This window comes from Equus asinus, chromosome 4 (genome assembly GCF_041296235.1).
Source record: "Equus asinus isolate D_3611 breed Donkey chromosome 4, EquAss-T2T_v2, whole genome shotgun sequence".
In the NCBI taxonomy this organism is placed as follows: Eukaryota; Metazoa; Chordata; class Mammalia; order Perissodactyla; family Equidae; genus Equus; species Equus asinus.
In genome coordinates this window covers 122,820,865-122,848,476 of record NC_091793.1, presented here as the reverse complement: position 1 = coordinate 122,848,476, position 27,612 = coordinate 122,820,865, and the positions used below count along the sequence as shown (strand labels likewise).

The 27,612-nt window shown below is 35.1% G+C and overlaps 1 protein-coding gene across 1 annotated transcript in view; it reads right to left on the bottom strand.

Moving 5' to 3' along the window:
- The window catches only part of FSIP2 (fibrous sheath interacting protein 2), an 86,490-nt gene that overhangs the window by 33,580 nt on the left and 25,298 nt on the right, over nt 1–27,612 (bottom strand). Inside the window, exons 10-16 of the mRNA XM_070506617.1 lie at nt 21,883–21,995; nt 21,009–21,051; nt 19,433–19,539; nt 17,315–17,378; nt 14,919–14,976; nt 11,407–11,443; nt 162–9,114 (exon numbers count right to left, since the gene is read on the bottom strand). Coding sequence (XP_070362718.1) covers nt 162–9,114; nt 11,407–11,443; nt 14,919–14,976; nt 17,315–17,378; nt 19,433–19,539; nt 21,009–21,051; nt 21,883–21,995 — 9,375 coding nt within the window. The remainder of the gene's footprint in view (nt 1–161; nt 9,115–11,406; nt 11,444–14,918; nt 14,977–17,314; nt 17,379–19,432; nt 19,540–21,008; nt 21,052–21,882; nt 21,996–27,612) is intronic.

Sequence of the window (27,612 nt, the reverse complement as noted above, 5' to 3'; positions counted from 1 at the left end):
TGTTTTAGTATCCTGATTCATTAAGTAATTAACTATCCTACCTCCAAGGCTATTTTTAGAAAAATAGTAAATGCAACTTCTGGGACAAGAGATCTTTTAAATATACCTGACTTCTTTTTCTAAATTATGTCAAGTTCTAAAAGAGGTTATCTCTTGCTTACCTCTAGTTTCTAAATTCTTGAAATATGTGATCACAGATGTGGTAACATGTCTTGCTACCAAATGAATTTCATTTGGACCCAGTTCATGATCAGCAAAAGCAATGACTTCAACTTCCTTCAGGGTCCTTATCTCTGGGCACATCTTATTTTCCCATCTTTCCAATAAAGAGAAATCTTCCCTGCTGGCTTCAGGTTTTTTGTTTTCTTCTTCAGGTATAGAGCTGATTCTTTTATCCCACATTCTAAGCAAAGTTTTCTCCTCATTCTTTTGTCCTCCAGAAATTACAGACAAAGGGTTTTTCTTTGACATGAAAAACGGTTTCATGGTTTCCCTGCTTTCATTATTGTGTGGTTGACTTGGAAAGCCATAGCTTGACAGCACAGTATTGACGATGCTTTCTGCAGCTAAACATATTCTGAGTGGAGAAACAGTTGTCTGAATTTGGTTTGGCGGAACAACTGGTTTTAGGGTGTCATAATGAAACACTCTTGGATTTTCACCTTTTCCCAGTTCTATGAATGACATGACTTGCTTTAATGCTGCTTCTGTGGATTCATTCGCTTTCTTAAACAGTTTTTGTAAGACACTGCCTTCAGGGAGAGAGCTATTTCCTTTCATGGTTTGATCAAAATGGCCAAAGTTAGACTCCTTTCTGCTGAAGTCTTGTACTTTGTTGCTAGAGCATGATGACGTATTTTCTGAATCAGGCTTTTCCATTGGCTCTGAACTTTTAACTGTATCTTCTACACAGGCTCTGGCACATGAGGGTACATTTGATGAAGCCCTATACTTTTTTTCCATATCTTCTGAATAAAACACCAAACTGGGTACACTGATTTGTGGAGGATTATTCCCCAAACTAGCTTCCTTTAACTTTGATGTGGGCATTTTCATACCAGTTCCTAATTCAACGTGATTAAGAATGTAGGTATTTTCCACTCCTTGGAACAAACTTTTCTTTGGAAGGTTTTTGATCAGAGACTCATTGAAATGAGTACACTGGTCCATCAGTGTGCCAATGATCTCACTTGCTATAATGTTCTCTTTCAATATGCCAATTGGACATGGTTCCACTTGGCTTATTTCTTTGTCTAGCTTGTTCTTAATTATACCAAGCATGTCACTGATGATACTGACAGCATATGTAAGTAATTCTGAATGGAATGAATGAACCTGTAGAAGGGTATTCTGTACATTTTCCTTGGAAATAGTACTTGACTTGGATTCATCAGAAAACTTGTTCAGTGGTTGTAATTTTGGCAACATTTGTTTACTTAATTGTCTCTGTTGGACAGAAAAAAGGTTTTCTATAGGTGTTTTCACTATTTCAGAAAACTCATATTTAGAGATATGTTTAAACTGCAAGTCTACAAATGACTCTAACATGTTTAAAACTCTTTCAACAATTTTTTGAACAACTTGGTTGCTAGAGCCCAAAGAAATTTGGTCTTTTTTCTTCATACTATAGATTGGCACACTGCCATGGATGTCCTCGGTTGGGAAATCATATTTATTTTTAGTAGTAATGTGTTCCTTCCTACTTGCTAGAGTTTCTTGACTGTCTGGGGTGGGTATCTGGGACAAAAAGCACAGCTGCAATTTTTCAAATAGCATTTCAACAATTTCCCTTCCAAACATATTAATTTGTGCTTTGGTGTCTTCAGCTCTAGCAGAAGCCCCTTTAAAATGATTATGGAGCCTGCTTTCACAATCCTCAAGATATGCCAAATTTAAAAGTGAAAGAGAATATTCTAATTCCTTTGCTTTTATTGAAATTTCAGTCAAAACATTTTCAGCTATGTTCAATAGCTTACATTTTTCATTTTCCATGTCACTTGATTCTGCCTGCCATTTGTCAAACATTTTCTTAAAAATACCTTCTTTAGGAAAAATCTGTTCTAGCTGTGAAGAAACATTTTCCAAGTAAAAACATGCTTGTGGCTTGGCAATCGACCCTTCACCTATATTTCCCTGTGAAAGCTTGAGATCATCCAGATGTGAACATTTGATCGGATAAACCATATTGTGGTTATTTGTAGCATATAATTCTTGTAAAACTCTATTAACTATTTTATTTGCTGCCATGATTTGATCAGATGGTAGAGCTGTAACATTTACCATTGCTCTAGTTTGCTTCACCGTTTCAAATTCTTTCACAACTGTTTCCAGGATATTACTTATTATATCCTTGGCATATATTTTTAGTTCTGAAGTGGGCAATTTCATTTCTAGTAGGTTTTTGGCATCTCCTTTTGATAGGATGTGTGACAGCCCAGTGGCAGACTTGGATCGACTGTCTTTTAGAGTCTTCTCGCCAGGACCTAACTTGGTCTTGCTTTTGGCCTTAGCACCACTAGGTCCTAGTTGCAGTTTTGTTCTAAATTTAGGCAAAGGAGTAACTTTTGATCTTGCTTTTAAACTTGTTTTAAAACCTGGCTTAGGGCCACCCTTAGGGCTCACTTTAGAACTGTGTGGACTTAGAGGTTGTAACTCATCAGAACAACTTTCAGGGGATAAAGTCTCTTCTAGATGAAGTGAGGCAAAATCTGTGATCTTACTGAGAACGATTTGGACTAAATCCTTTCCCACTTGCAATGGTGAATATTGCAAAAAAGTGTTGTCCAGTAGAGAGACATTTTGACTGCCTGCATAAGAATAAACCTGTGGTATTATATATCTAGTGGGATTACTTCCTTTTCCTGCTTGTTTAGCTTCTCTGACACATGATGGTTTCTTGGGTAAGGTATCACTGTTGTCAGATGCTTCTACTTTTTTATTACTTTCATATAATGATGTCACAACTACAGAGTACATTTTATCCAAAACACTTTCAACTATATCATTTGCTGTACTGTTAATATGTGATTGCGTCATATTTGATGTTTTACTTTTAGAATTAGCTATAAAGTGAGGGATTTCATTAAATGAAGGCAAATGGCCTATGATTTCCATTATTCTTTGATACACTTCATTTAAAACTTGTTCCACTGCACTGACTAATGCAGTTTTTCCTTTTTGTTTTGATTTTCCATTTCTCATAAATATTTCTTCCAAAACAATTCTCTGGCTTTCCTTTTCTAATGCCATTTGGTTTTGTTCTAATGGGTACTTTGGAAACAGAGAGAGTTTGGTGTTTTTTTCTTGCTCTCTTTGTCCCAGCAATATTTCATTTGACACATTTAGTTGTGAAAATAAGTTAGGATTGTCTTTTGAGTAAAAACTAATTTCCTTGACAGATCTTTTATTGTATAAAATCTTTAAGATACTGTTGACAATTTCACTCACAGTGATGTTTTCTTGGAATGAAATATTGTTTGGATATGGATAAGTCTTTTGGATTTCTAGGTCTAAGTCATTTTTAATAAGCTTCAAAATGGCTCTGGCGATGATGTCAGCATATTCCTTAAGACTAGCTTGTGATAGATGAATTGTGGATCCAAGTTTTTCTCTGTAACTGGCAAAAGTGGAATCTGCAAGCTCTTGGCTGAGAATAGTTTCAGTTGATATTTTCAGGACATCCACATTTGATTCCACTTGGCTTGACTCATGAAAGATGCTGTCATCTTGTTTACAATCTTCCAGTTCCGAGCTAACAAATGACTTTTCTTTAGGCTGGAAAACAAGAGTAATTAATGAATCTATTCTTTCTGTGGCAAAAGATTCTAACCGATTGAAAATAGTTTCAGTAATGAAGTTAGCATTTTCCTCACATGTGTCAGGAGCAAATTTCTTGGTGTCTTCTCTCTCTACTACAGTTATCTGACTATCGTCAGCACAGACTAATTTCAGATTTCTTGAAGATGGGAAACACCCTGTTTTTCCTTCACTTTTTGACCCCGTAAGAGGAGGCTGTTGACACTCTGCTTTTGGAAACATATCGCAAAACGTGAGGGGCAATCTTGCAGCAGTAGAATTCTTTGGATTTATGCCAAGCATGATGGCAGAACTGAGATTATGAAGAACAATATCCACTATATCATTGGATATCAAAATGACATCTGACTTAGGAACTGAAAGTTTTGGAATAATCTTATTTGCACCCTCAATGAACATTTCAGAATTTGCTTGGAAATGTTTACCAGTTAGGCTACCTTTCAGAGCGTGTGTGGCAAGTGAGAGATTATTCTGATACAACGTTTTTTCATAAATATCACATAAGATACCTTCAATAGTATCTTGCATTTTAAACTGAAGTACTTTTCGATATTCGGTCTTATTAAACAGCTTTTCAATAATACCTTCTTGCTGATCTGAATCAACTTCTTTGTGAGAACTGTTTTTGTCATATTTGCCTTTAGATGATACAATATCTAACACTGTGTTCACAATCTGACTTGCAATACTTTCAGAAACCACAATGTTATGAGTTACAAAAGGACTTTCCCTTTCTTTATCTAACTCATGTTTGATTCCTTGTAAAATTTTTCTGGCAACTTCTGTTGCATATATATTTAATTTATTCAAAGGGAGTTGACACAATGAGTTGGTCTTTTCCGAAGTAATATGATCCATTGAGCAACATAAAAATTGATCATCAGAATATGAATCTTTGGCTGATAATGCTTTGCTTAATGCACTCTCATCCTGCTGAATAGATAAAGCCACTGGAACTGTGAAGTTGATTTGGGGACAAAAGAGAGATTTTACTTTGGAAGTAGCGAAAGTTTCTAAATTTGTTAAGATTGCCTGCACAATATCTTCAACTACATTTACTTTGGCCTGTTTGTCAACAGTGAATGTGGACTGAAGAGTACATGGTTTCTTGTCCAGCACAGTAACAGAGGGCCTTCCTCCATAGGTGTGTTCATGAAAAGAAATATTTGCTGAAAAAGTGACGGTTTTATACCTATTTTTACTTGCATTTCTCTCTGTCATAGCAGCTGAATAAAGTTTATGAAATACAGTTCTAACAACATCATCTGCCACTATGGTTACATCTGCTTCAGATACCAAAGGACCCATCATTTTATCTATAAATTGAACAGATGTTTGAGCAATTGGCTCATCAACATTGTGAGAGATGCCACTTAAATGAGAGTGGGAGAGAGAAAGCACATTTAATTGATTGACCAAAGCATTTTGAAAAATTTCATTCAAAATATTTCTTATAATAGGAACGATTGGAGATTTCTGTGTTTCTTTGAGTTTCACTTCAATTTTGTTTAAGGTTCTTTCTAGAAACCATTGTTTCAGAGAATCTGATTTAGCTTCTTCTCTTAGTGATGTTCTCTCTCCAATGAATTCTCTCTCTGTACGTGCAGCATCTTCTAGAAATGAATCTGATTCAGCTCCTCCAGGGAGAAGATTTCCATACGTTGGCCTGTATCGATAAGTTTCAACGTCTCTCTCTTCAGATTCAGTTTCATTAAACATATCTGAGGATACTGCATCTAAAATTAAATTGACTATATTCTTAAGCATTTGTTTCTCAGGTGATGGGGTTTTTACACTCGTCCTCAAATCTAATGAGTTCATATTTAATTCTGTTTGAATAGCTTTCAAAATAGTACTTGATACCTTCTTTGCATTCATGTATAAAGCAGATTTCAATAGTTCTTCGTGTGTGTCTGTGAAAACACTGAGACTTTCACATTCCAAATCCATCGTATTGCTTTTTTTATTTCCATCATTAATAGAACCCAGAGTTTCTAAATTTCCATTGGCAAACCCTTCCAGTTTAGCAAAAACCATATTAAGAATATCTGCAGCCACAGCCTTCAGTTTATTTGGATGTGTTTCTTTTAAGCTTCCTGTTTTGGAAGACACAGGAGCAACAGTTTTTGCCTTGCTTTTAGTCACCTCTTTATTACCCCCCTGAATCATCCTGGAAACTATGCTGGAGATGATGTCAGTGCATTTGGTCATTTCCTCAATAATTGAAGCAAATGATAGGCTGTCAATATCAAGAGACTCTGAGACAGCTTTAAATCCAGAACTTGCAAAACTGGTATCCATGTCAACATCACATAATTTTGCGAGTATATATTCCAAAATTGTTTTGGAAGTGAGCTGAATATTAGACTGCAATTCAGTAGCCGTTTGCTGATTCTCATTCATCTTCTCTCTGTTTAGCTTACTGCAAGATGGCTGACAGTGAGGATGGGCTCCTATGAGCTTGCATAACATTTCAGACACTGTTTCCCCAATACTATCTAATACTTGCAATCTGGCATTCTCTTTGAGATCTTTTTCATTAAAGACACTGTGGAGAGCACACGGAGTAGCTAAATATTTGGCAAAAGATTTTTTATCCTGCCTACTTGGCAAAATGTTTTGTTTACCAACATTGTCAGTTCCATATGAAATTGTGGACCTTGACTTATCAGAAGAGAGTGAAATATTGCTTTGATCTGAATATTCACTTGATAAAATTTCACAAATACAAGTTAGTAATGGAGATGCCATAATGTCATCATTGAGATTTGGGACAAAAGAGTCTGAGTTATCAGTGTCAGCAAAAACTCCTTTACCTTTAAGGGATTTGGTATGGTCTATTTCCCCAAGATTGAGGTTTTTCTTATTGAGTTCCAGTTCATTCTGAATAGCATGCAAAACAATGTTTACCACTTTAGTTGTGTAAGTGCTAAGTTGAGATTGCAATGAAGATTGCTCTGCAGGTGAAGGTTTGAAGCACATTGGCAATTTTGAACAAACGAGTAACTTCAGCCTTTCAAAAATTGTGTTAATGATCTTATCAGTAATGTCATCTATAGGTTGAGGTTCGCTTTCTTCAGATTTTAACAGGGAAGGCTTTTGAGGATCTACATTGACTGAAGATAAGCATTTCATTTTATTTTCACTGTCAAACCATACTTTTAATGGCTTTTTATTTGGTGCTTCTTTGACCATGTGGGGAGTGTCAGAACTATCTAGAGAAGTTTGATGAACTGATGGTGAAACGGAACTTCTGGTGATTTGGGGAATGCAGCTTGATGCCTTATGAAGTATATTTAACACAGCATCTGTTATTTCTTGAGCCACTGTACTAATTTCTGACACAGAGAACATCTGGTCCATCCATTCTTGATGTGACAGTCCTTGAGGTTTTTCTGAAACAAGAACTGAAGCTTCCTTGCCAGTTTTACTGTCTAAGTGACCAGGGGGAACAGAAGATATGTCCTTGAGCATTTCTGTTAAAATACTTTTAACTACATTTTCTGAAGCCTTTTGTATTTGATGCTTTTGATCTTGGCTGAAAATCAAAATGTCTCTATTCAAACAGGGTTTTTCCTTTAAAATTTCTTTATTAGTAAAAGATAGTAGCTTAGTCTCTAATCCCCCATGACAAAATGCAACTTTGCTTCTTCCAGAAGCAGGCTTTGTAGGTGGTCTGCTATTTCTTTTGTATTCAAAACAAGTGTTTCCTTTTGTAAACCAATGCTCAGGAACCTGCTCTTGTGATTTTGTTTTTTCCTCTTTGAAAGATGAATCAAGTACATTTTCCACAATTTTGTCTATTTCTTCACTATCATCTTCAGAATAAAGGACCATGCCAGGAACATTGACAGGTGGAAATGGTCTTCCCGACCTAGGACCATTAGATAATCTAGTACCAGTGAGTCTGTACTTTTCTTCAATGTCAGAAGGATTTCTCAGTCTAGAGTGTTTACATTTTTGAACATCAGCTTTTACTGGCTTCTGATGTAGCTGAGTGAAGATTTCATCGAGTAGCTGAAGGAGTACTACTGTTTCTTCAGATGCAATAAGTCTCTCATTTTTAAGTTCACTTTGTACATATCCTAGTATAGTGCTGATCGCTTCCTCTATTTGGCCAACCAAAGAAGACTTGGAAAAAATATTTGATATTAAATTTTGTATTTCTTCCTTAACAATTAAATTAGCTGTATCAGGTTCAGAACTACACTTCTTTTTGTCGGCTTTTGGATCTATCATATGTTGCTGATGGGAAAGTTTAGTTGCATCTTCAAGATGGGGAAGTTCACTTTGCTTACAAGAAGCAAGAGTCACCAGCTTCTCCAAAATGCCATACACCATATCCTCTGCAATATCACACATGGGATCCAAAGGCAGTGAAGTCTCTAAAGGTTTTCCATTTGATGGAGTGAGATCTTTTCCAGTGGATGTTAAGTTTGGTTTGATGTCGACTGACAAATCCTCTTGCGAAAACATCTCAACACATTTTTTCTCAACAGCAGACTGTAGCTTCTCAAGCATATTTTCCACAATCTCTGAAGCTACTGAACAGATATCAACATTGGAGAGCAAGTCTCCTTTTTCAGGCTGACTTTGGTCAACAAAAACTTCAGCAGTAACAGAAGAAATAGAGGGAATGGCTTGTGTTAAATCAGACATTATTTCTTGAAAAATGCTTTCTAAAATCAATTCAGTTTCCCCTTTTAAGTGACACTTAAAGTTAACAAAAACATTCTTTAAATTCTTCACTTCATTCATCGCTTTTGCTTTTTGACTAGACAACAGTGGACTCTCTAAGCCAACTGTTTCAGTGGTAGCATCCTTAGATTTTTTTGTGCCTGTTTCAAATGATGCTAAAAGGTGACTGTCAGATTTACAGCTTCTGAGCTTAGGGTATCCATATGTCAAGCTGGTTTTATTATATTTGAGTTTAGATGTTATACTCTGTTCTTCCATGTGATATGTTTTTCCCACAACTGTTCTTTCCACATGGGCAGGGGGTGGTTTCAAAGGTGTCGTTGGTCGTCTTACTGATATGTCAACTGCAAATGCACAGGGCTCTCCCTGAAATGTTTTAGTTGTTGCAGATGTGTAGCTTCCATATGTAAGCTCTTCACTGCATGTGCTACAGAAACTCGAACTATCTGAAGAAAGGACAGAGTCATCAGACACTGGGTATGCATTATTTCGCAACCTTTCTTCATACTTTGTTATGGCTGGGTATAATATACTAGTCACTGTAGCCACAACCCAAGTCATTATATTCTGAATTATGCTATTCAGTTCTTCAGAAGTTACCTGGAAAAGAGGCAAGCAGGAATGAAAAGAAAATCATGTAACAGCTTACTCTATACTGGGACAGAGGGTAACATTAAATTTTTTATATTAAACAGTACATAGCTGTATATCATCTTGGTTATAAAGAGAACATAGTAAAGAATCTATTTAGAATTTCAGATTAATGTCGTTTGTTTATTCTTTACTACAGTAAACTATTTTTTTATGTTTCCATTTCATTCACATTCCCTGAGAAGCTTTTTTTTTGACCCTCCAACATTTATTACTGGGATAAATGACTTTTGGGTAAAAAAAGGAAAAAAAAAATCACCAAATTGCTGTCTAAGCACATAACATGCAAGTATGCTGTCAGGAAGAAACATAGTGTATATGACCCTATGTTTTATTTTAAATATGCCACACTATTTCTAAGAAAGTATTTCTCAAAACAGAGGCAGTCAAAACATTTGGGTGCCTTCAGGGGCATCTGTCTAGCTAAGACATGAGGATGGAAAATAAGCCACCTCTCCTCCTCATTTCTTGCTGCAGTGGTGAGCCTGCTATCTGTATATATGGAAATGACTATAGCTCATTGTTAAGAATTATTGGATAGGCAACAAAAAAAGTTAATGCTTTACGAAGACTGAATGGCTCTGTATCCAAAGAAAGGGTATCAGTGCAAATTGTCTTAGATAGGAAGGCTGAGAAAAGATGGTGCTGTGAAGGAACAAATTAGTTCAGATAGAAAATAAGGGACAAACTTGAACTGGGCCTCAAAGAGTCAGGAGGGCTGAGCAAGGGTAGGAAAGTTGAGGAATTACTCATTGTGAGCTGGAAATAAAAACCTAGGGACCAGATTTGGGTGACCATTTCCTTAGTGGTCAATGGCGCTGTCGTAGATTAAATTGGACCAAGAGTAGAAAACAGAGTGCATCTATAGAATTCTATACATCTCTACTTACTTACTGAAAATATATTTGGGGCTTGCAAAGATCTTTTTGCCTATAATAAACTAGTAGTCTGTTTTTAAGCTGTTATTACTCAAGACATAAAGGCTATAAACACAAGCGACTGACAGCAAAGCCTGAAAGGCTAGATATAGGCACCAGGGTAAACAACAGGATTCCTGTAATGGGGCTGTTTGCACCCACAATATTGCTTTAAGTTAGATGAAATTATTCATGCTTCAGGCCAACATTCAAAGAAAAGTTAACACCTATGTTGTATTCTGTGAATGGAATATTCTCTCCTGACTCATTTGAGAGTATTTGGGGGCACCCCGGGGAAAGCCATTTTATTCTGCTCTAATCCCCAATCTCCTAATATATTTTTTCACTTATCATACAGACAATGGCTAGTAGTTTGAAAAACATTTTTTGGATGACGGTGTATGTGGTATAATAGTTGCCTTATTAATCACATCTTTAATCAAATATTTTATGAATAAAACCACAATTTTAACAGGGAAAGTAATTGTTCTAATCTACTACAACACATATAAACTAAGACATTCAATATACATTATTTTCTTATTACCAGAGATAATAAAGAACAGACCTACATTATTACTCAGGCGAGGTATGAGAACGAATTTCCAACCTTGATGTATGAGAGCTATTCCTAAAGTTTTCTATGTAGTGAATGTGGTAAATAGAATCTAGTTTTTAGTTGCTTTCCCTTATAATATTAAACAGAAATACTCCCTTGAATCAAAGCTTTTGTATTTGCTACATGGTCTATGAATTGAGCAGGAATACATGTGAAAAAGTATGTCAGAATATATGTTGTTCTGCACCCCTTTCCCTTTCCTGACTGGCCTGACTAGATTCAGAGTTGGCCCTTATAAATATACCCTCTTGTCTGTCTGTTCTAATTCCCAGCTTGTACCTTTTTATATAACTTCTTAGGTGTCCAGGTCCCTTCCCACAAAAATGGCTAGAGACAGACCCAAGCATCTCACTCCACTGGCCAAGTCTGCAAAGCCATGTTGCTTAATGGTTTCCCATGGCAGAATGGGTTTGTTTTATTTGATGCTGTTCTTATGGTTGCTAGTTCCCTTAATGCCTCCCCCTGTTCTATCCCCATGAGACCCCTTCCTAAAGGGTCAACACTACCTTTTGATGAGAACTTTAGACCAATGAAAAAACTAAGAAGTAACTGAAAGTACATTTTAAAGAAGAAAGAAAGGACGAACAGGGAGACTGACATATCAATAGATGATTACTCATTATTTGATTCAGATTATTTTCTGTTATGACACATCAGAAAGTACCATTAATATGCTGCTTTATCAATGGATTTTATGATACATACTTTTTCTTGCAAGCAATTTTGTAGGAGGTCCTGTTGTCTGTAAAGTCAAGAGAGGTTGATCATTTAGTTATGACTTAGGGTCAAGAATTTATGTAACTTTTTCCAAAACTTCTAATCATTGAATCAGCTTCTTCTCTTTCTATCTGAGAGTTTTTCTACAGAACTCAAAAGGAAGAATAAACTTTTTTTCTCCAGTCCCCACCCCGCTCCTCCCCGCAATTTCTCCTCCTCCTTCAACATTGGCCCATATGCTTTATTACTCAGAGGAGTAGAATTGTAGCTGCAGCATGAAAAATATATCTATCTGAAAATTCTACTTCTGACCTACCTTAGCCATGCCTGCTTTGTGGTTCTCTGTGGAAGGACACAGAATTGGAGGGAGAGTGTGGGCTAGTCCTTTCTGTCTACTAAAAGGCACCATGAGGTGACAAGACATCTGAGCAGAGTTGTCTGATAATCCTTTACTTACCCAAATCCCATAGTCCCACCCACACTCTCATCACTGAGTAGGACAGGAATATGTGGACGATTATTCAATAACTGGGTTAAAATCATAGGTTTCTTGCCATATTCAATATCAATTTAGATGTAGTCCGTTACTATGTATGACGATATTATTCTGTCATGTGTTCTAATGAGAATTTTTTATCATCACACATTACTTAAATCAAAAATAGAATGCTCTGAATTGTAACAAATTAAAGGACAACTCAATAATAAAAATTATAGAATAAGAAAACAAAACAAAATAAGATCTAAGACTGTAGATCTGATTTATTTTCATATATTTCAGCTATATGTTTATTTTCACATATTTCAACATGGGCCCTTTGTTTAACTTCTTACTTTCTTGAAAGAAAATTGACCGTCCTTTTTCATTTTTCTGGTCCTGTTCTTTACATTATAAAATTTAATTTTTCTCGAAGTCTAAAATTCAAATATGACAAACAGCAAGACTGAGAATTATATCCTAAATCTTGGCAGAAAAAGAAAACTTCACTGGTTTCAGCTCAGAAATTGGGCTTGGTAGCAACAGTCCATACTTAGACTAGTACCTTTTTGCAATATGGAGCCTGGAGCATGAAAGCTGATAGCAGTGACATCTTCTCTATCTTTTGGCCTCATTTATTTTTTGAGAATCTGGTTTCTTAGGTTAACCTAAGTATAGTTTTTTTCTTTTAGATATTCTGCAAACTAACTGCCCCAGATTCATTTTTCTATTCTCTTCACACTATGCTGTAGGCGCCAAATGGAATTGAAGGAGTCCGAGGTATTAATTGATGCCTGTCCCCACAGGCTTTCTGCTCCAAAGGCATGTATGTAGATTCAAACAAAGAGCAAAGACCTAGGATTAAATTAACCAAATAACAGAGACAGCTTCAATGAAGACCACTAAAAAACAACAGTATAACCAGATAAAGGGTGACATCAGTGAAAATGACATTCCACAGAGTGTTTATTCAAAAGAAAAGGCTGATCTAGGTAAGAACAGTGAACTTTGTGATGTTTTAACCACCCCTATTTCCATTCCCTTTCCCCAGCTCCATGACATCCTTGACAACACCTCACAATCATAAGGGCAGTTTTGTTCATTGTGGTATCTAACATTGAGCATTATGCTTTGAAGGTTGATAAACAAATTCCCATTTACGGTCTTCCAGATCTGGGCCTACTCTCTAATCCAAAAGAAGTCTTTGTGTAGGCCACTAATGGACTTCTGGAACTGGTTCCTAATCTCTTGCCTTCAGTTTTTCTCCTATGTTCCTGTCACAGTTATACATTATGTATTGCTAATATGATCATAAACTCCCCCCTCCAAACTATCAGAGAGTCACTGAATAAATAAACTACAAATTTCTGACCACAGTTTGCAGGGCAGCAGACTTGCCTTCTCCATTCTGTCACTCCTTACATATTCCATCCCAATAATATAGATTTATTATCTAAGTGCAATGCTTAATTATTGCAGCTCTGTTTGCCCCCACTGCTATTATATTTGCTTTGTCTTCATTCTCTCAGTCATGAATTTCCATGTGTATTTTATAAACCTTTCTGTAAATGTTTTGTATTAACATGAGAAAAAACAGAACTAAGCAAAAGAGGAGAGGGACGAGAGATGAGCTGGATGATGGAACAGATGTGATGATTCTACAGTAAAGTTATGAAATCCGGAGTTAAATCAGAACAAGAATGCAACCTGTGTGTGATGGGCAGAGTCAGACCAGAAACTATTGTTAGCTGTATTTTGTTTGTACTCTGACTTGATGTTAGGCTGGGTGGGTACAGCTAAAAGTCTTTTATTCCTGTCAATTTGGATGGGAGTGGTGAAGAAGCTGCAGGTCATGCACAGAGTTATTCATCTTAGCTGAGATAAGATTTTTAATGAAAGGGTATCCAAAGTACTCGCTATAAAAGATTCAAGCGACTTTGTAGTTCTGTAATTTAGGTGGGGGAAATGAAGAGGAAGGAATTAAGACTTTATTATGCGCCTCCTCTAACCTTTTTTATGAAGAGGCGGGATTTATATTTTTAATAAATAAAAATATATTTATTCAATAAATAAAATAAAAATGGTCATTTTGTACACGATTGTCATTCTTCCACCTGGTTCTATTGTTTTAACTTGGACTAGTCAGTTTCCTTCCTTCTGTATCTACTACAGTGCTGTGTATCCTGTGAACTCTCAGTAAGTCAGTCAAACTGACATCCATCAGTCCTCAAGTCAAGATCCTTCCTCCAATGAAGCTTGGTCTGAATATGTCAACACCACTTGCTACCATACATGACTTAACATTACCCAACCATTTCCATAGGAATTTGGGGATTGTAATGTGTATCCTGGCCCTTATTTGGCTTATTGAGTTTTTTAAAAGATGATGGTGTTGGGTCTAAAATAATAATCTGTCTCCTCTAAAGTTGAGAAAACCATACATAAACACTAACAGAAGAGGTGGCCACCAAGGTTTGAGGAATGAAAATCCCTGAGGCCCCCAAAATTTCTTCTTCAAAGACTTGTAATTTCCATCATTAGAGATTATTATTGGATTATACTGCAAACACCCTTTAGGAGAGGAACAACTGATTACATTATTAATACTTACAGTAAATTAACTTACCATCCTTAGGAAGCCAACAATCTCAGAAGGCCTAAGGAATGGTGAATATTTCAAAGGGGAGAAAGGCGAAGGGACAAGTCCAGATCCTAGAAAGCTACCTGAAGAGGAGAGGTCACGGTAGGATATATGTGAAAGTGTCATGAAGACGGAATATAGGGGAAGAGTAGAATCACAGGTGGGGATAAGGAAATGGGGAAGGAAGAGGAAGGACATTCACTTTGTCTTCCTTACAGTTTAAGCTTAGCGCTGAGAGTTTGCAAAAGACAGAAGTTTCAGTAAATCCAAGTAGAACTACAAGAATGGAGGATTCCATGTAATCATTTGCTTTTGAATAGCACTCATATAATTATTGAAATATTAATTTATAATTACACATTAATCTTCTTAGATACTTACGTATTTGAGAAAACACGAGAAGTGAAAATATTCTGGCCTCTGACACGAGACTGAGGTCCTATTTATCAGAAAATGAAAATTATAATTAGTTTGTATCCTTCCCCAGCAACTTGTAAAATGGTAATTAATATTCTCTAGTAGGTCTTTATTCTCTGTTGTCATTGTCTTGTTTAAAAAAGCCTCCAGAGACGCCACAACAAAGTCCAAATTCCTTACCAAGGCATAAAATATACCATATGATCTGATGTTCTTACCTACCTCTCTAGTGTCTTCTCTGGCTAGTCTTCCATATGTATTCTATGGTCCAGAGACCATACAATTTCCTAAGTGTATCATGTTTTCCATGCCTCTGGGCCCTTGTTTTTGCCATTTCCTTTGTCGGGAGCACTCTATGCCTTCTTTTAACTTCTCATCTTTTAGGTCTCATTCCACGTGTGTTAACTCCTCTAGAAAGCCTTCCTTAAAACTTGCCTAGGTAAATAAATATCCTTCTCTAGTGCTTCTAAAGCATTCTACACATTTCTATTATAAAATTCATTATGCTATATTGTAATTAAATGTTTAGTCTTCTGTCTCCTTGACTATGATATAAATTTACCACTATATCCTCAGCACTTAATTAATGTATAGGAAATATTAAATAACATTTATTTTTGAATACATTATTTAATTAAGCTGTTTCCTCAATACTTATTCATTGATTTGTCTGCCGTTAATCTCTTCCCACTCAAATATCGTCTAGCTTGCTTTGTGTGTAATCTAGCAAGATTCCATTACTGGATTTTAGTCAACACTTTGGATACAGATGACGCAGGAACATATATGCAGAACATCTCTACAGGCATACTGGATTGGTGTATATGAATTATGCAAATATGTAAATGAATAAAAATTTTAGACAAAACGAATGCCCTGGTTACAGAAAGTAGTATTAGTAATTAGAGCCAGTTCAAAATGAAGTTCAAATGGCAACTCCTGTTTCTCCCAAAAAATGAATAACGAATAGGTACCAATGATGTGTATAGAAACTCCTACTTAAATTCTATGAAACTTAAGTAGTCTGGGTTAGAGTATATGTTCTTATTCATTCTGCTATACTGCCTTTGAAAGATCTGATCTGTATAGATAGGACATATGATAACTTTATGCCAATAAATTTGAAAATTTAGATGAACAGAATAAATTTAGCATTATTGAAATTGAGCAATGCATGAAGTAAGCGAGAATTTCAACAAAGAAAGAGAAAATACTAAAAAGTACTAAACAGAAATCATAGAGCTGAAGAATTAGTTGTATTTCATTAGAGCATCAATAAATAAAAAATGAAATTTTAAAAGATATTCTTTAAAGTATAATAAAAAATCATATTCCTAGGAATAAATCTATTGAAAAATATTCAAGATACACAACACTATAAATATTGTTGAGAGAAATTAAAGGAAATTTAAATATCATGTCCTTGGATTGGAAGACATAATACTTTAAAGATGTCAATTCTCCTGAAATTGATCTCTAGATTAATGGCATTCCAATCCCAGTAAGAATTTATTTATTTTTTGCTTGAGGATCATTCACCCAGAGCTAACATCTGTGCCAGTCTTCCTCTATTTTGTATGTGAGTTGCTGCCACAGCATGGCTGCCAAAAAATGGTACAGATCCACGCCCAGGAACTGAACCCAAGCCTCCAAAGTGGAGCATGCTGAACTCAACCATTAATCCATGGAGCTGGACCCCCAGTAAGGATTTTTTGGCATTCAACAAGCTCATTTTAAAATTTATATGGAAAGCCAAGACACTCTACTTGCTCTACTGGATATTAAGATTTATTAAAAGACTTTTGTAATTAAGACAGTGTAGTACTGGCTTAATAATAAGATGATGAGGAAGTGCACAAACATACACAAATGGATATACAAACTAAACCATAATATCAGATTTCAAGAAAATAATAGTACTTGGGGAGGAGAGAGAAAATATTGATTGGGAGTGGGTAAAATGAGGGCTTCTGTAAGATTTCCAATGTTAGATTTCTTGATCTATGTAGTGGTTTCAGGGGTGTTTTCCTTTGTGATACTTCATTTAGCTGTATGTTGTTTTGTGGTTTTTTTCTGACTGTATGTTTTACTTGCATTTTAAACATATACAAAAGTATACTATGACAAGCATGGTTTATTTCTGAAATGGAAAGATAGTACATGATGGAATCTATTGATATAATCCTTATAAATTAAAGGAGAAAAAATCATATGATTATATCAATAGGTGCTGGAAAAGGCTTTACATAAAATTCATAATTTCATTACATAAAATTAAATTCATAATTTCAATAAATGTTAGTTGAAAGAATGAATTAACAGATTGCATGATTTACTCAGTAGCTCTTGCTGATATCTACCTGATTCACAGAGGTAGCTTGGTCTCCTGTTTGGTCTTTCATTCCAATCAGCATTAATCTCCTTCTATATAATTAAAACAACAAAACAAACACTCTGAAGGGACTTTTTTCCCCCAGCAGTTGAACATCAACTATTATTTATATACTCAAAATACAGAAATTTAAGATTTTGAGAACTTCTCATATGTCAATTTGTAAGAAAGGCACATATTTTGTGATGTTTATATTACATCTATTATTTACAGAATTCAAAAATTCATATTGTATCATAGGAGTTACACAAGATCACCCACACATTTGGTGATTTGCTAAGACTCACAGGACTCAGAATATAACTGTACTCACATTTAAGATTTACCACAGTAAAAGGATATATACACTATAGGATAAGTAAGGGGAAAAGATACAGGCTGAATCTGGAAAAATCCATGCACAGTCTTCCTTATGCTCTCTCTGTCCTGTAAGAAGACACACTGGTGCATGCTCTTTTTTCCAACAACAAAAAACTGCATTAACATGTGTGCCAGGTTTCTGCCTAGGGAAATCCATTAGAAACTCAGCACTCAAGATTTTCACTGAAGGCTGATCATGAAGACACACTCTCTCGGTGCATACTAAAATTCCAGCCTCTCGAAAGGAAATCAGATGTTTAGCAAAAATCATATTGTTTGCAAAGTCTAGGTAGAGTGTACCACCCATTCAGTTAGGGAAATGTCCACATGAGTTAGGGAATGTTAGAAAAGGCAACTTCTCAAACACTAGCAAAATGCCAACCTGTCAAGCAGGCCCTTCTAAAGGCAGCAGTCTTGAGCCTGTTATATTAACTCTCTTCTGTACAATAATATTCACTAGTATCCTAAAATTAAGTATCTGTGGAGTGCACTAATTAGTAAGGACGTTAATCAACTCAATGGGATAGAAGAATAGGTGTGTTTTTTAACAAAACTAACAGTAGGAGAAAAGTTTAAGTAGAGCAGGAATGCAGAGAACAGGTTCTCTGAATACACAGGGATGTGGCTCTCTAGACTTGTCCAAGAACTCAACCTGCTCAGGGAGGTAAATCCAGTGCAACAAACTTCTTTTTTCCCCAGGTCAGGGAGCTGAATACAGGCCACCAGGAACACATTTTCTGACAATGGTAGGCTGTGTACAACATGTTGGAAACAGGATGGAATAGTTATCATAATAAAATGCTCATGCTATTTCTTATAATAGATCAGATACTTGTGGACATTTGATACTCATTTGAGATCAATATGGATGGCAAATTTAATAATACATACATTACCCAAAAAAGGTCAATAATAAAATTTAGACACTGTTTTTAAAGGAGTTTTTTGTTTTGTTTTTTAGTAAAATACAAAAGTCTTTGAAATCTTCTGGGCAATATGAGGACCTTAAATGTCAAAGTTGTTAAATTTCTTTTTCTGACTCTTAGCATACTTAATATGGATATCGACAAAGTAGAACACTGAACTGTAAAATGTTTACTTATAATAAAACAACTACAGAGAAGCATATTATGGTAAACATTAATTTTAGGAGTTATGCATAATGTAGTCTATCAATTATTATGCATTAGAGAACATGGAAAATGATGCCACTTCCACTCTAATCAAGTAGAATTCATTTGGAAAGAATTCAGTAAATTCCCAGTTTATTTAAATCTCTTTTAAACCATGTCAACTGTTTATCACAGTTGAACCAGTTAACACTGTGCTACTAATGGAATGAAAGATGTGCTTTTGACTCCTATGATAACAAGTTGGCAACCCACAGAGAAAAAAATCTATGTTACATCCAGAAGCCATACCCTGAATCTTTGCTAGTAACTTTCCAATGGCTGCCTCTGAACAATTCATCAGTACTAGTCAAAGCCCAATCAAAGAAGCACAATTTGATACTCCCTCTGAAGGGGGCAGACGTACTATGAACTATCATGTTGTAGACTATATTTAGGAAAACTGTCCTAGGCTTATTAAAATTTTATTATGGTATGATTAATTTCAGGGGATAAAGCTATTCAGTATGGTCACTTTCTGAATGAAATTTTTTTACACAGATTATGATCATAAGATTCATTCTGTATGCATTAGGGACAAAAGAAATAGTATATACCTCATCTTTTGGAGGATCCAAATAAGATTGGGAAGGTCTGTGAAAATTTCTTGTGGGCGAAGTTTGAGCTGAAATAATTGAATCTCGAGCTGAGATGTACATAGCTCCTAAAGAAAGAAAGATACTTTTAAATTTGAGAAGATAATATTGCTGGAACAAGGGTGAATGTTAACGAATAGATTGATCCAATGTTCCTCTGCTGAGTTGCCACAATCACTGGGTTACCACGATCAAGGATTTAAAGGAAGCATCTCCAAGAATAACATGACCTTTTCTGATGTTCACTGCCTACAAATTTCCAGTGGTTCACCATTGCCCTCAGGGACAAGTCTGTGACCCTTAATCTCTGATCCTAACTTATTTAATATTATGCCAGATTAATCCCTGTAACTAACCACAGACCACTGCCAGAATTAACTGTGTGCATTTCATTCACTCCACAACAAAAAATCCTCATGACTTGAACAGGGGAATAACCAAAGCTATTGTTTTAGGAAGACTGCTTTCACACAAAATGTATCATGGACTAAAAAGAGGAAAAAGAAGGGGCTGGCCCAGTGATATGGTGGTTACGTTCACATGCTCTGCTTTGGGAGCCCAGAGTTCGCAGGTTTGGATCCCAGCCGCAGACCTAGCAGAGCTTGTCAAACCACGCAGTGGTGGCATCCCAAATGAAATAGAGGAAGATTGGCGCAGATGTTAGCTCAAGGACAATCTTCCTCAAGCAAAAAAAAAAAAAAAAAAAGAAAAAAAAAATGAGTAAGCTTGGCAACAGATGTTAGCTCAGGGCCAATCTTAAAAAAGAGGAAAAAAGAGATTGGAGGAACGTTACTAAAATAGTCAAGGATGGAGGAAACAAGGGCAGGAGCTGTGAGAATGGAAAAGAAGAGAGGGCAAGATAAATTAAGGAGGTAGATTAGAAAGAAAGTGGCAACTTTGGGATGCAAAATAGGAGAAAGAAGAAGAGTCAAAGATAACTCAGGTTTTACACCTGGGTAAAAACAGAAGGATCGGGAAGATGATGAATTTGATTTTGTATTGAATTTAAGGTGGTCACTGGCCACTGGATGGGGGTGTCTAGTATTTTTTGTGTGTATATGTAAGATGTGCATGGAAGTATTTTTATTGACCTCCAGAAATCTAACAAGGCACAGAAAACCTTAGCTAATGCATATTCCACTCAAGGTTAAGATGGGAAATAGGACATGTTGTTTGTGGGAAATTGATGGCAGTGGAGTATGGGGACCTTCCTGGGGACAGTTCTCTGTACTGTAACATACTGAACCACAGTATGTAAGTAAGTTGCTCTACCTATGACTGTAAACAGCCACAGCAGGGAAACTAACTTTTCTACACTTTGCAGATTTCAAAAGCCATACTCGTCAATCAACCACTCAACTATAGGGGCTAATTATAATATCTATGTTCACAAACAATTTTATACCATGCTTTATTTTCCAAACTAACCATGTTTTCTACAATCAGGTAAAACAAATAACTTGAAAAACTATATTATTATAACAATTATGTACTTAACAAATACCAGAACAATTAAGATTATTTTTCATTTTCTTACCTCTATCATCAAGACTTGACTTTTTAGTTACCACTCCATCTTTCTATACGGTACAATGTTAAAGAGAAAAACAGTCATTAGTAACTGCACCTCTGAAAGAGATTTTGCCTTCTATCAATCAACCAAATTAATGCAGACTTTTTTCCCCTTTATACCCTCTCTCTCACATGAAAATTGTCTCAGGGACAATACATATTACCAACCTCCTAAGATACCTTCCAGAGAGGTCTCAGATTTAACTAGTTCAAAACTGAGTTCAATATGTGGCAATGTACAAAGTTGTTCCTCTTCTAGTATTCCATATTTTGCATAAAGGCATGGTAATCAATTCAACGATTAGTTTTAAAAAGTTTAAAGTCATTCAATTTGTTTCAGGTAAATATAACCCAACCCATTCTAATCCAATCTAATGCTTGAGGAACACATTGCTTAGACTCAAAATAAAATTTTTCATCCCAAGCTCTCATTTTATTGTAATAACATTTTTCTGTGTCTGTCCCACTAGACAATGATTCCTCAAGAGGAGTGATTATGTCTTATTCATCTTTGTATCCTGTGTGACCCAACTTCCTCATTTTCCCTTCCTTCTGGCTTAGCACAGGGCTTGGCCACCAGTAGATGCTCAATAGATACTAGCTATTATTATCATTATAATTGCTAAATGTTTGTTTGGATTAGTTTCCGCTAAATTACATAGTAAATTTAGCACAAAGGTAACTCAACACTTTCAGAGAAAGGAATCAGGTCTCCTGAATAGACCCTAACGTCCCTAACCAATCAGTACCATTCTAGTGGAGGAGATAAGTCACAGAAGTGAAAGTTATCCAGATAAATTAATAATCACCAAACAAAAGTTTGAGACATACTTTCATACCTTTTGTTCAGTACCATTATCTTGTACATATGGCTGACAAACATTTGAAGCTGAAATTTTGACCACATTCTTTGAATTACTTAGGGATCCATAAATGGCATTTGCTGCAGGTTCTAAAAGTAAATGAAAGAGCAACACTATAGTTATTTTGTTTTTGACAACTTATTGAACTATAATTGAAGTACAATAAACTACTTATTTAAATTGAATGGTTTTATCAATTTAAAAATATATCTACATCTGTGAAACCATCACTGTAATCAAAATATGATTTGCAATACCCCTAAGTTTTCTCATCTACCTTTGTAATCTATCCATTTCTCTCCTCCCAACCCCTTTCAACACTGCTCTGCATCTCTCACACAAGATTAGTTTGAATTTCCCAGAATTTTATGTAAATGGAATAACTGCATATGTACTCTTTTTTTGCCTGGCTTCTTTCATTCAATATAATGTTGTGACATATTTTAATAATTTGTTCCTTTTTATTTCTGAGAAGTATTCCACTGCATGGATATGTCACAATTTTTTTATCCACTCACCTGTTGAGTTGTTTCGTTTTGGCCTCTTACAAAGAAACATTTATAAACTTTCATGCAAAAGTCTTTGTGTGGACATATTTCTTACTTTCCGTTGGGTTAAGTTCCTAGTAGTGGAATGACAAGGTCATATGGTAGGTATATGTTTAAGTTTTGAGAGATGCGAACTGTTTTCCAAAGTGGTTGTACCATTTTACATACCATTCAGCACTACACCAGAGTTTCAGTTCTTCCACATCCTTGTCAACACTTAGTAAGCAGAAGAAAGTAAACAGTAAAGATCAAGTGAAAATCAAGTGGATAGAAAAACAAGAGAGGAAATAATGAAACTAATACACGACTCTTGGAGAAGTTCAATAGAAGTGATAAGACAGACTGATCAGGAAAAAGAGAAGACACAAATTTCTAGCATCAGGAAAATTAGAGATAACAGCACAACAGAGTCTACACATAATACTAAAAATAATAATAAAGGAATATTATAAAATGTGTGGCAATAAATTTAAAATCTAATACACAAGGGACAAATTCCTTGAAAAATGCAAGCCAACAAATCTCCTTCATAAATAAACAGATAACATGAAGAAACTGATATCTATTAAGAAAACTGAATATGTAGTTGAAAACATTTCCACAAGGAAAACTGCAGTCTCAAATGACTTCACTTCTGAATTACACTAAATATCTAAGCAAGAAATTACACTAATTCTACACAAACTCTTCCAGAAAATTGAAGAGGAGTGAACTCCACTCCCAACTCATCCTGATCCCAGGGTCACTCTGATACCAAAATCATTACAAAACGTTACAAGAAAAGAAAACCTCAGTCAATATCCCCCATGGAAAAAGATGCATAAATTATAAATAAAATAAATCGAATCTAACAATATATAATAAAGATAATGCATAGTAATCAGGTGAGGTTTATCCCAAGAATGCAGAGTTGGTTTAACAATCAAAATAAGTCAAAATAATTCATTAAATTAAGAAAAAACAGGAGAAAATTTAGATGATTATCTCAAAGATGCAGGAGGGAATGTGCTAAAATTCAACATCCATCCATGATAAAACCTCTTAGTAAACTAGGAATATGACAGTATGTCCTTCCTCTGATAAAAGCTGCCTTCAAGTTCTAAAGCTAATATTCTAACTTATATTAATCACTTTCCCTTAAGTTTTGGAACAAGCTTAGGATGTACACAATCACCATTTTGTTCAACACTGTCCGGGAGGTCCTAGCCAGCAAGAAAAAGAAATGAAAAGTGAAGCCAAATAAAATCTCAGCAGACTATGTTGTAGAAATTGGAAAGCTAATTCTAAAATTTCTATGGAAATGCAAAGGCCCTAGAATAATCAAGTCAACCCAGAAAAACAACAAATGTTGAAGAATTAAAACTTCCAAATTTCAAGACATTATAAAGCTACAGTAATTAAGAGAATACTGTATTCAGATAGGGACAGACACATAGATCAAAAAACAAGAGAATGTCCAGAAATAGGTCCATCTATATATGATAACTTTATCTTTTCAAAGATGCCAATGAAACTCAATGGTGTTGAAGCAACTGAAATGTGTACAAGATAGGCTTAGATAATCTTGTCTTCCAAAATAGCAAGGAAACTATCAATAACTGCTAGGGTTACATCACAAAGAACTCATGAGTTATCATGAAGGGGTTACCACTGGCCAGAACTGTCATAATTTCAGCATTAATAAACACAATAACAGCAATGTATTGAAACACATCAAATTTATTGAAGTCCGTGAATCCATAATGACACAAAACAAAAGTAATTGCTCACTGTTGGAGGATGCTATTGAAACAATTTATGACTTCGAAAATTGATAAATGATGGTAAAATGTTGAGCATGAGTCTGCTTTTCCTAAGTATCCTGTACCACAACGTAACCAAGTGCAGTTGAAGGGAAGTTTCTTTTTATAGAAGTATTCTACCTAATCTATGAAGAAGGAATGATAGAATTAAAATATTCCAGTTTGGCAACCCCAATTAATTTATGGATCTAGGCCTTGAACATAAATGACTGCTAACATCACAAAGAGAAAGACAACAAGATATTATATACCTCCTGATGGAAAGACACATCACCACCTAGGAATCAGTCTTGCTAAAGAAATTGAAACTAAAAGTGTTTAGATCTAACTAATACTTTACAGGAAATGCAGAAAAAAATGACATACATAATTACACTATATAGATGCAATCAGCAAAAGCCCAGTCTGTTAGGAACTCTACAGGACAAGCAACTGTTTCTCCAACAAATAAACTATAATTCAAAAAATCAGGAGAGGAGGCAGAGGGATACGTGGAAGAAGAACCTATAGATTAAAAGAGACTTAAAAGATATAAACTGTTGCAATGTATGTCAGTGTAGATTCAAACTAACATGAAAATATTTTTGTGACGTTTTTGAGATTATTGGAAAGTTGAATAGTGATTAAATATTTGACTACATTAAGGAATTATTAATTTGTGCAATGTGATAATGGTATTGTGGTTATGCATTAAAAATAATCCTTTTAATACATATTGATAGATGAAATCATATTATGTGTGGGATGTGCTTTAAAACAATATGGCAGCAGGGAGAGGTTGAGGGTATAGACAAAACAAAATTGGCCATGAGATATTGTTGAAGTTGAAGGATAGGCACAAAGGATTCTGCAGGGTTTTTTTTATGTTTGAGAAAACCTATAAAACTCATTAACAAAGCTGTGGAAATATTTTCCACAAATAAGACAAAAGATTAATGTCTTTGCCACATCGAAGAGAACTCATATGAATGGACCTCAAATAAAAAGTAACAAAACGTATAAACCACGAAGAAAAAAATGTAAAATTGTATTACCTTGAATTAAGAACTTCTGTACATCAAAAGATAAAAAGAGAGAATAGAAACAAATCACAAATTGGAAGAAGATATTTGCTATGCCATATATGTGTATATAATAGATGAGTGTCTAGTATGACTAAAAAATCTTTCAAATCCATAAGAAAAAAGAAAAACAACCCTACTAGGAAAACGTACAAAAGATTTGAAAAGATAATTTCTCAGAAGAGGAAACATTACCCAGAAATCCCAAATCTAGCCCCATAATCCCTAGATAATATCCTGTCCATGATGGCCAGGAGATATATATATATATATACACAAGAATGTTCAGTGCAATAGTGTTGAAATAAATACAGCAGAAAAACTGATGTATAAATTGTGATATATTCGCACATTGGGATAGGATCAGTAATGAAATGAAGTAAAATGCCAGGTAACAGATAGATGAAAGTTTTGAAACATAATGCTGAGTGTAAAAAGCAAAGCACATAAGACTAGATACAGTATCATATCAATTACATTAAAATAACTTAATAATGGTATATATATATGTATATGTCTATATGTGGTTTAAAGATACACATTCATGTAGTAAATATGTTTTAAAAATAATGGTTATGATAATCAACGGATTTGGGTACTAGTTCCCTTTGTGAGGGAAGGAGGTCTGCTTAAGGGAAATTTGGCAAAAGATATAAACTTAAAAGTTTAAAGAAACTCAGTGAACACTAAAGGAAGAGAAAAATGACAAAAACAAATCCACACCAAGACATATCATAATCAAATTTCTAAAACATATCCCCCTCACAAAATCTTAACAACCAGAGAAAAATGTCACATTACTTACAGAGGGTCAGCAATTTGAACATTTCAGATATCTCATCAGAACCATGGAGAACACAATGAAGTGGAACAACAGTTTTAAAGTTCTGGGGAAAAAAACTGTCAACTTACAAGTCTCTATCAAGTGAAAATGGTATCATTCAGGAACAAAGGTAAAATAAAGGCATCCTTAGATAAAGGAAACTATAATAACTCAGTACCAGAAAATCTGTTCTAAAAGAGATACTAAGGGAGATTCCTTAGACTGAAGAAAAATGATACCAGAAGGAAACCTGGGACAGCAGGAACTAAAGGGTAACCAAAATGGTAACTATATGAGTAAATATAATAGACTATGCTTCCCCTATTAAGTTACTTAAAATAAAACTCGTTACATTGCCTGAGTGGATGTTTGACGTATGTAGATGTAATACACAAGACAACTACAACAAAGGGGAGGGGAATAAGGAGACACATATAGTGGCAAAGTTTCCACATCCACTTAAAGAGGTAAAACATTTATTCATAGTTGATTGTGAAACAATCACTAAGTAAAAAAAAAACAGCCATGGACAATTGGAAACCAAATTTCCAAAAAAATGAAGTTCTTATGTATGAATATAACACAACATATACAAGATCTCTATGCTGAAAACTACAAAACACTTATGAAAGAAAGCAAGCCCCATCTAACCTAATAGAGAAGATGTCATATTTATGGATTGGAAGACCCTGTGCATGGTAAAGATTTCTTTTTTCCTTAAGTTAATCTATAGATTGATTTAATGTACTTCATTCAAAAATCCCAGCATATTTTTGTAGACAAGCTAATTATAAAATTTATATGGAAGAGGCAAATGAATTAAGGTAGCCATAAAAATTCTGAAGAAAAATAAAGTTGGTAGAATCATACTACCTGATTTTAAGACAATAAAAAGCTACAATAATCAAGACAGTGCAGTATTGGCAAAGGGATAAACACATAGATAAATCAATGGAACAGAAAATGAAAAGGCAAGCCACAGAGCAAGATAAAAGATTTGCAAATCACATCTCTGAAAAAGACTACTATTCAGAATATATAGACAAGTCCATGAAACTCAACAGTAAGAAAACTACCCAATTAAAAATTGAGCAAAAGTCTAGGGGTCAGCCCCAGTGGCCTAGTAGCTCAGTTTGGTATGCTCTGCTTCCACAGCCCCGGTTTGGTTCCTGGGCGTGGACCTACACCACTCATCTGTCAGTGGCCATGCTGTGGCAACAGCTCACATACGAAGAGAGGAAGATTGGCAACAGATGTTAACTCAGAGCAAATCTGCCTTAGCAAACAAAACAAAAAAAGAGCAAAAGTCTTCAACAGATACTCCACTAAGCAGGATTTAAAAAAGGCAAACAGCATATGAAAAGATCTTCATCATCATTAGCCATCAGGGAAATTCAAATGAAAACCATGGTGAGATACCACTACATCTATCAGAATGACTAAAACAAAAATTACTGATAATACCAATGGTT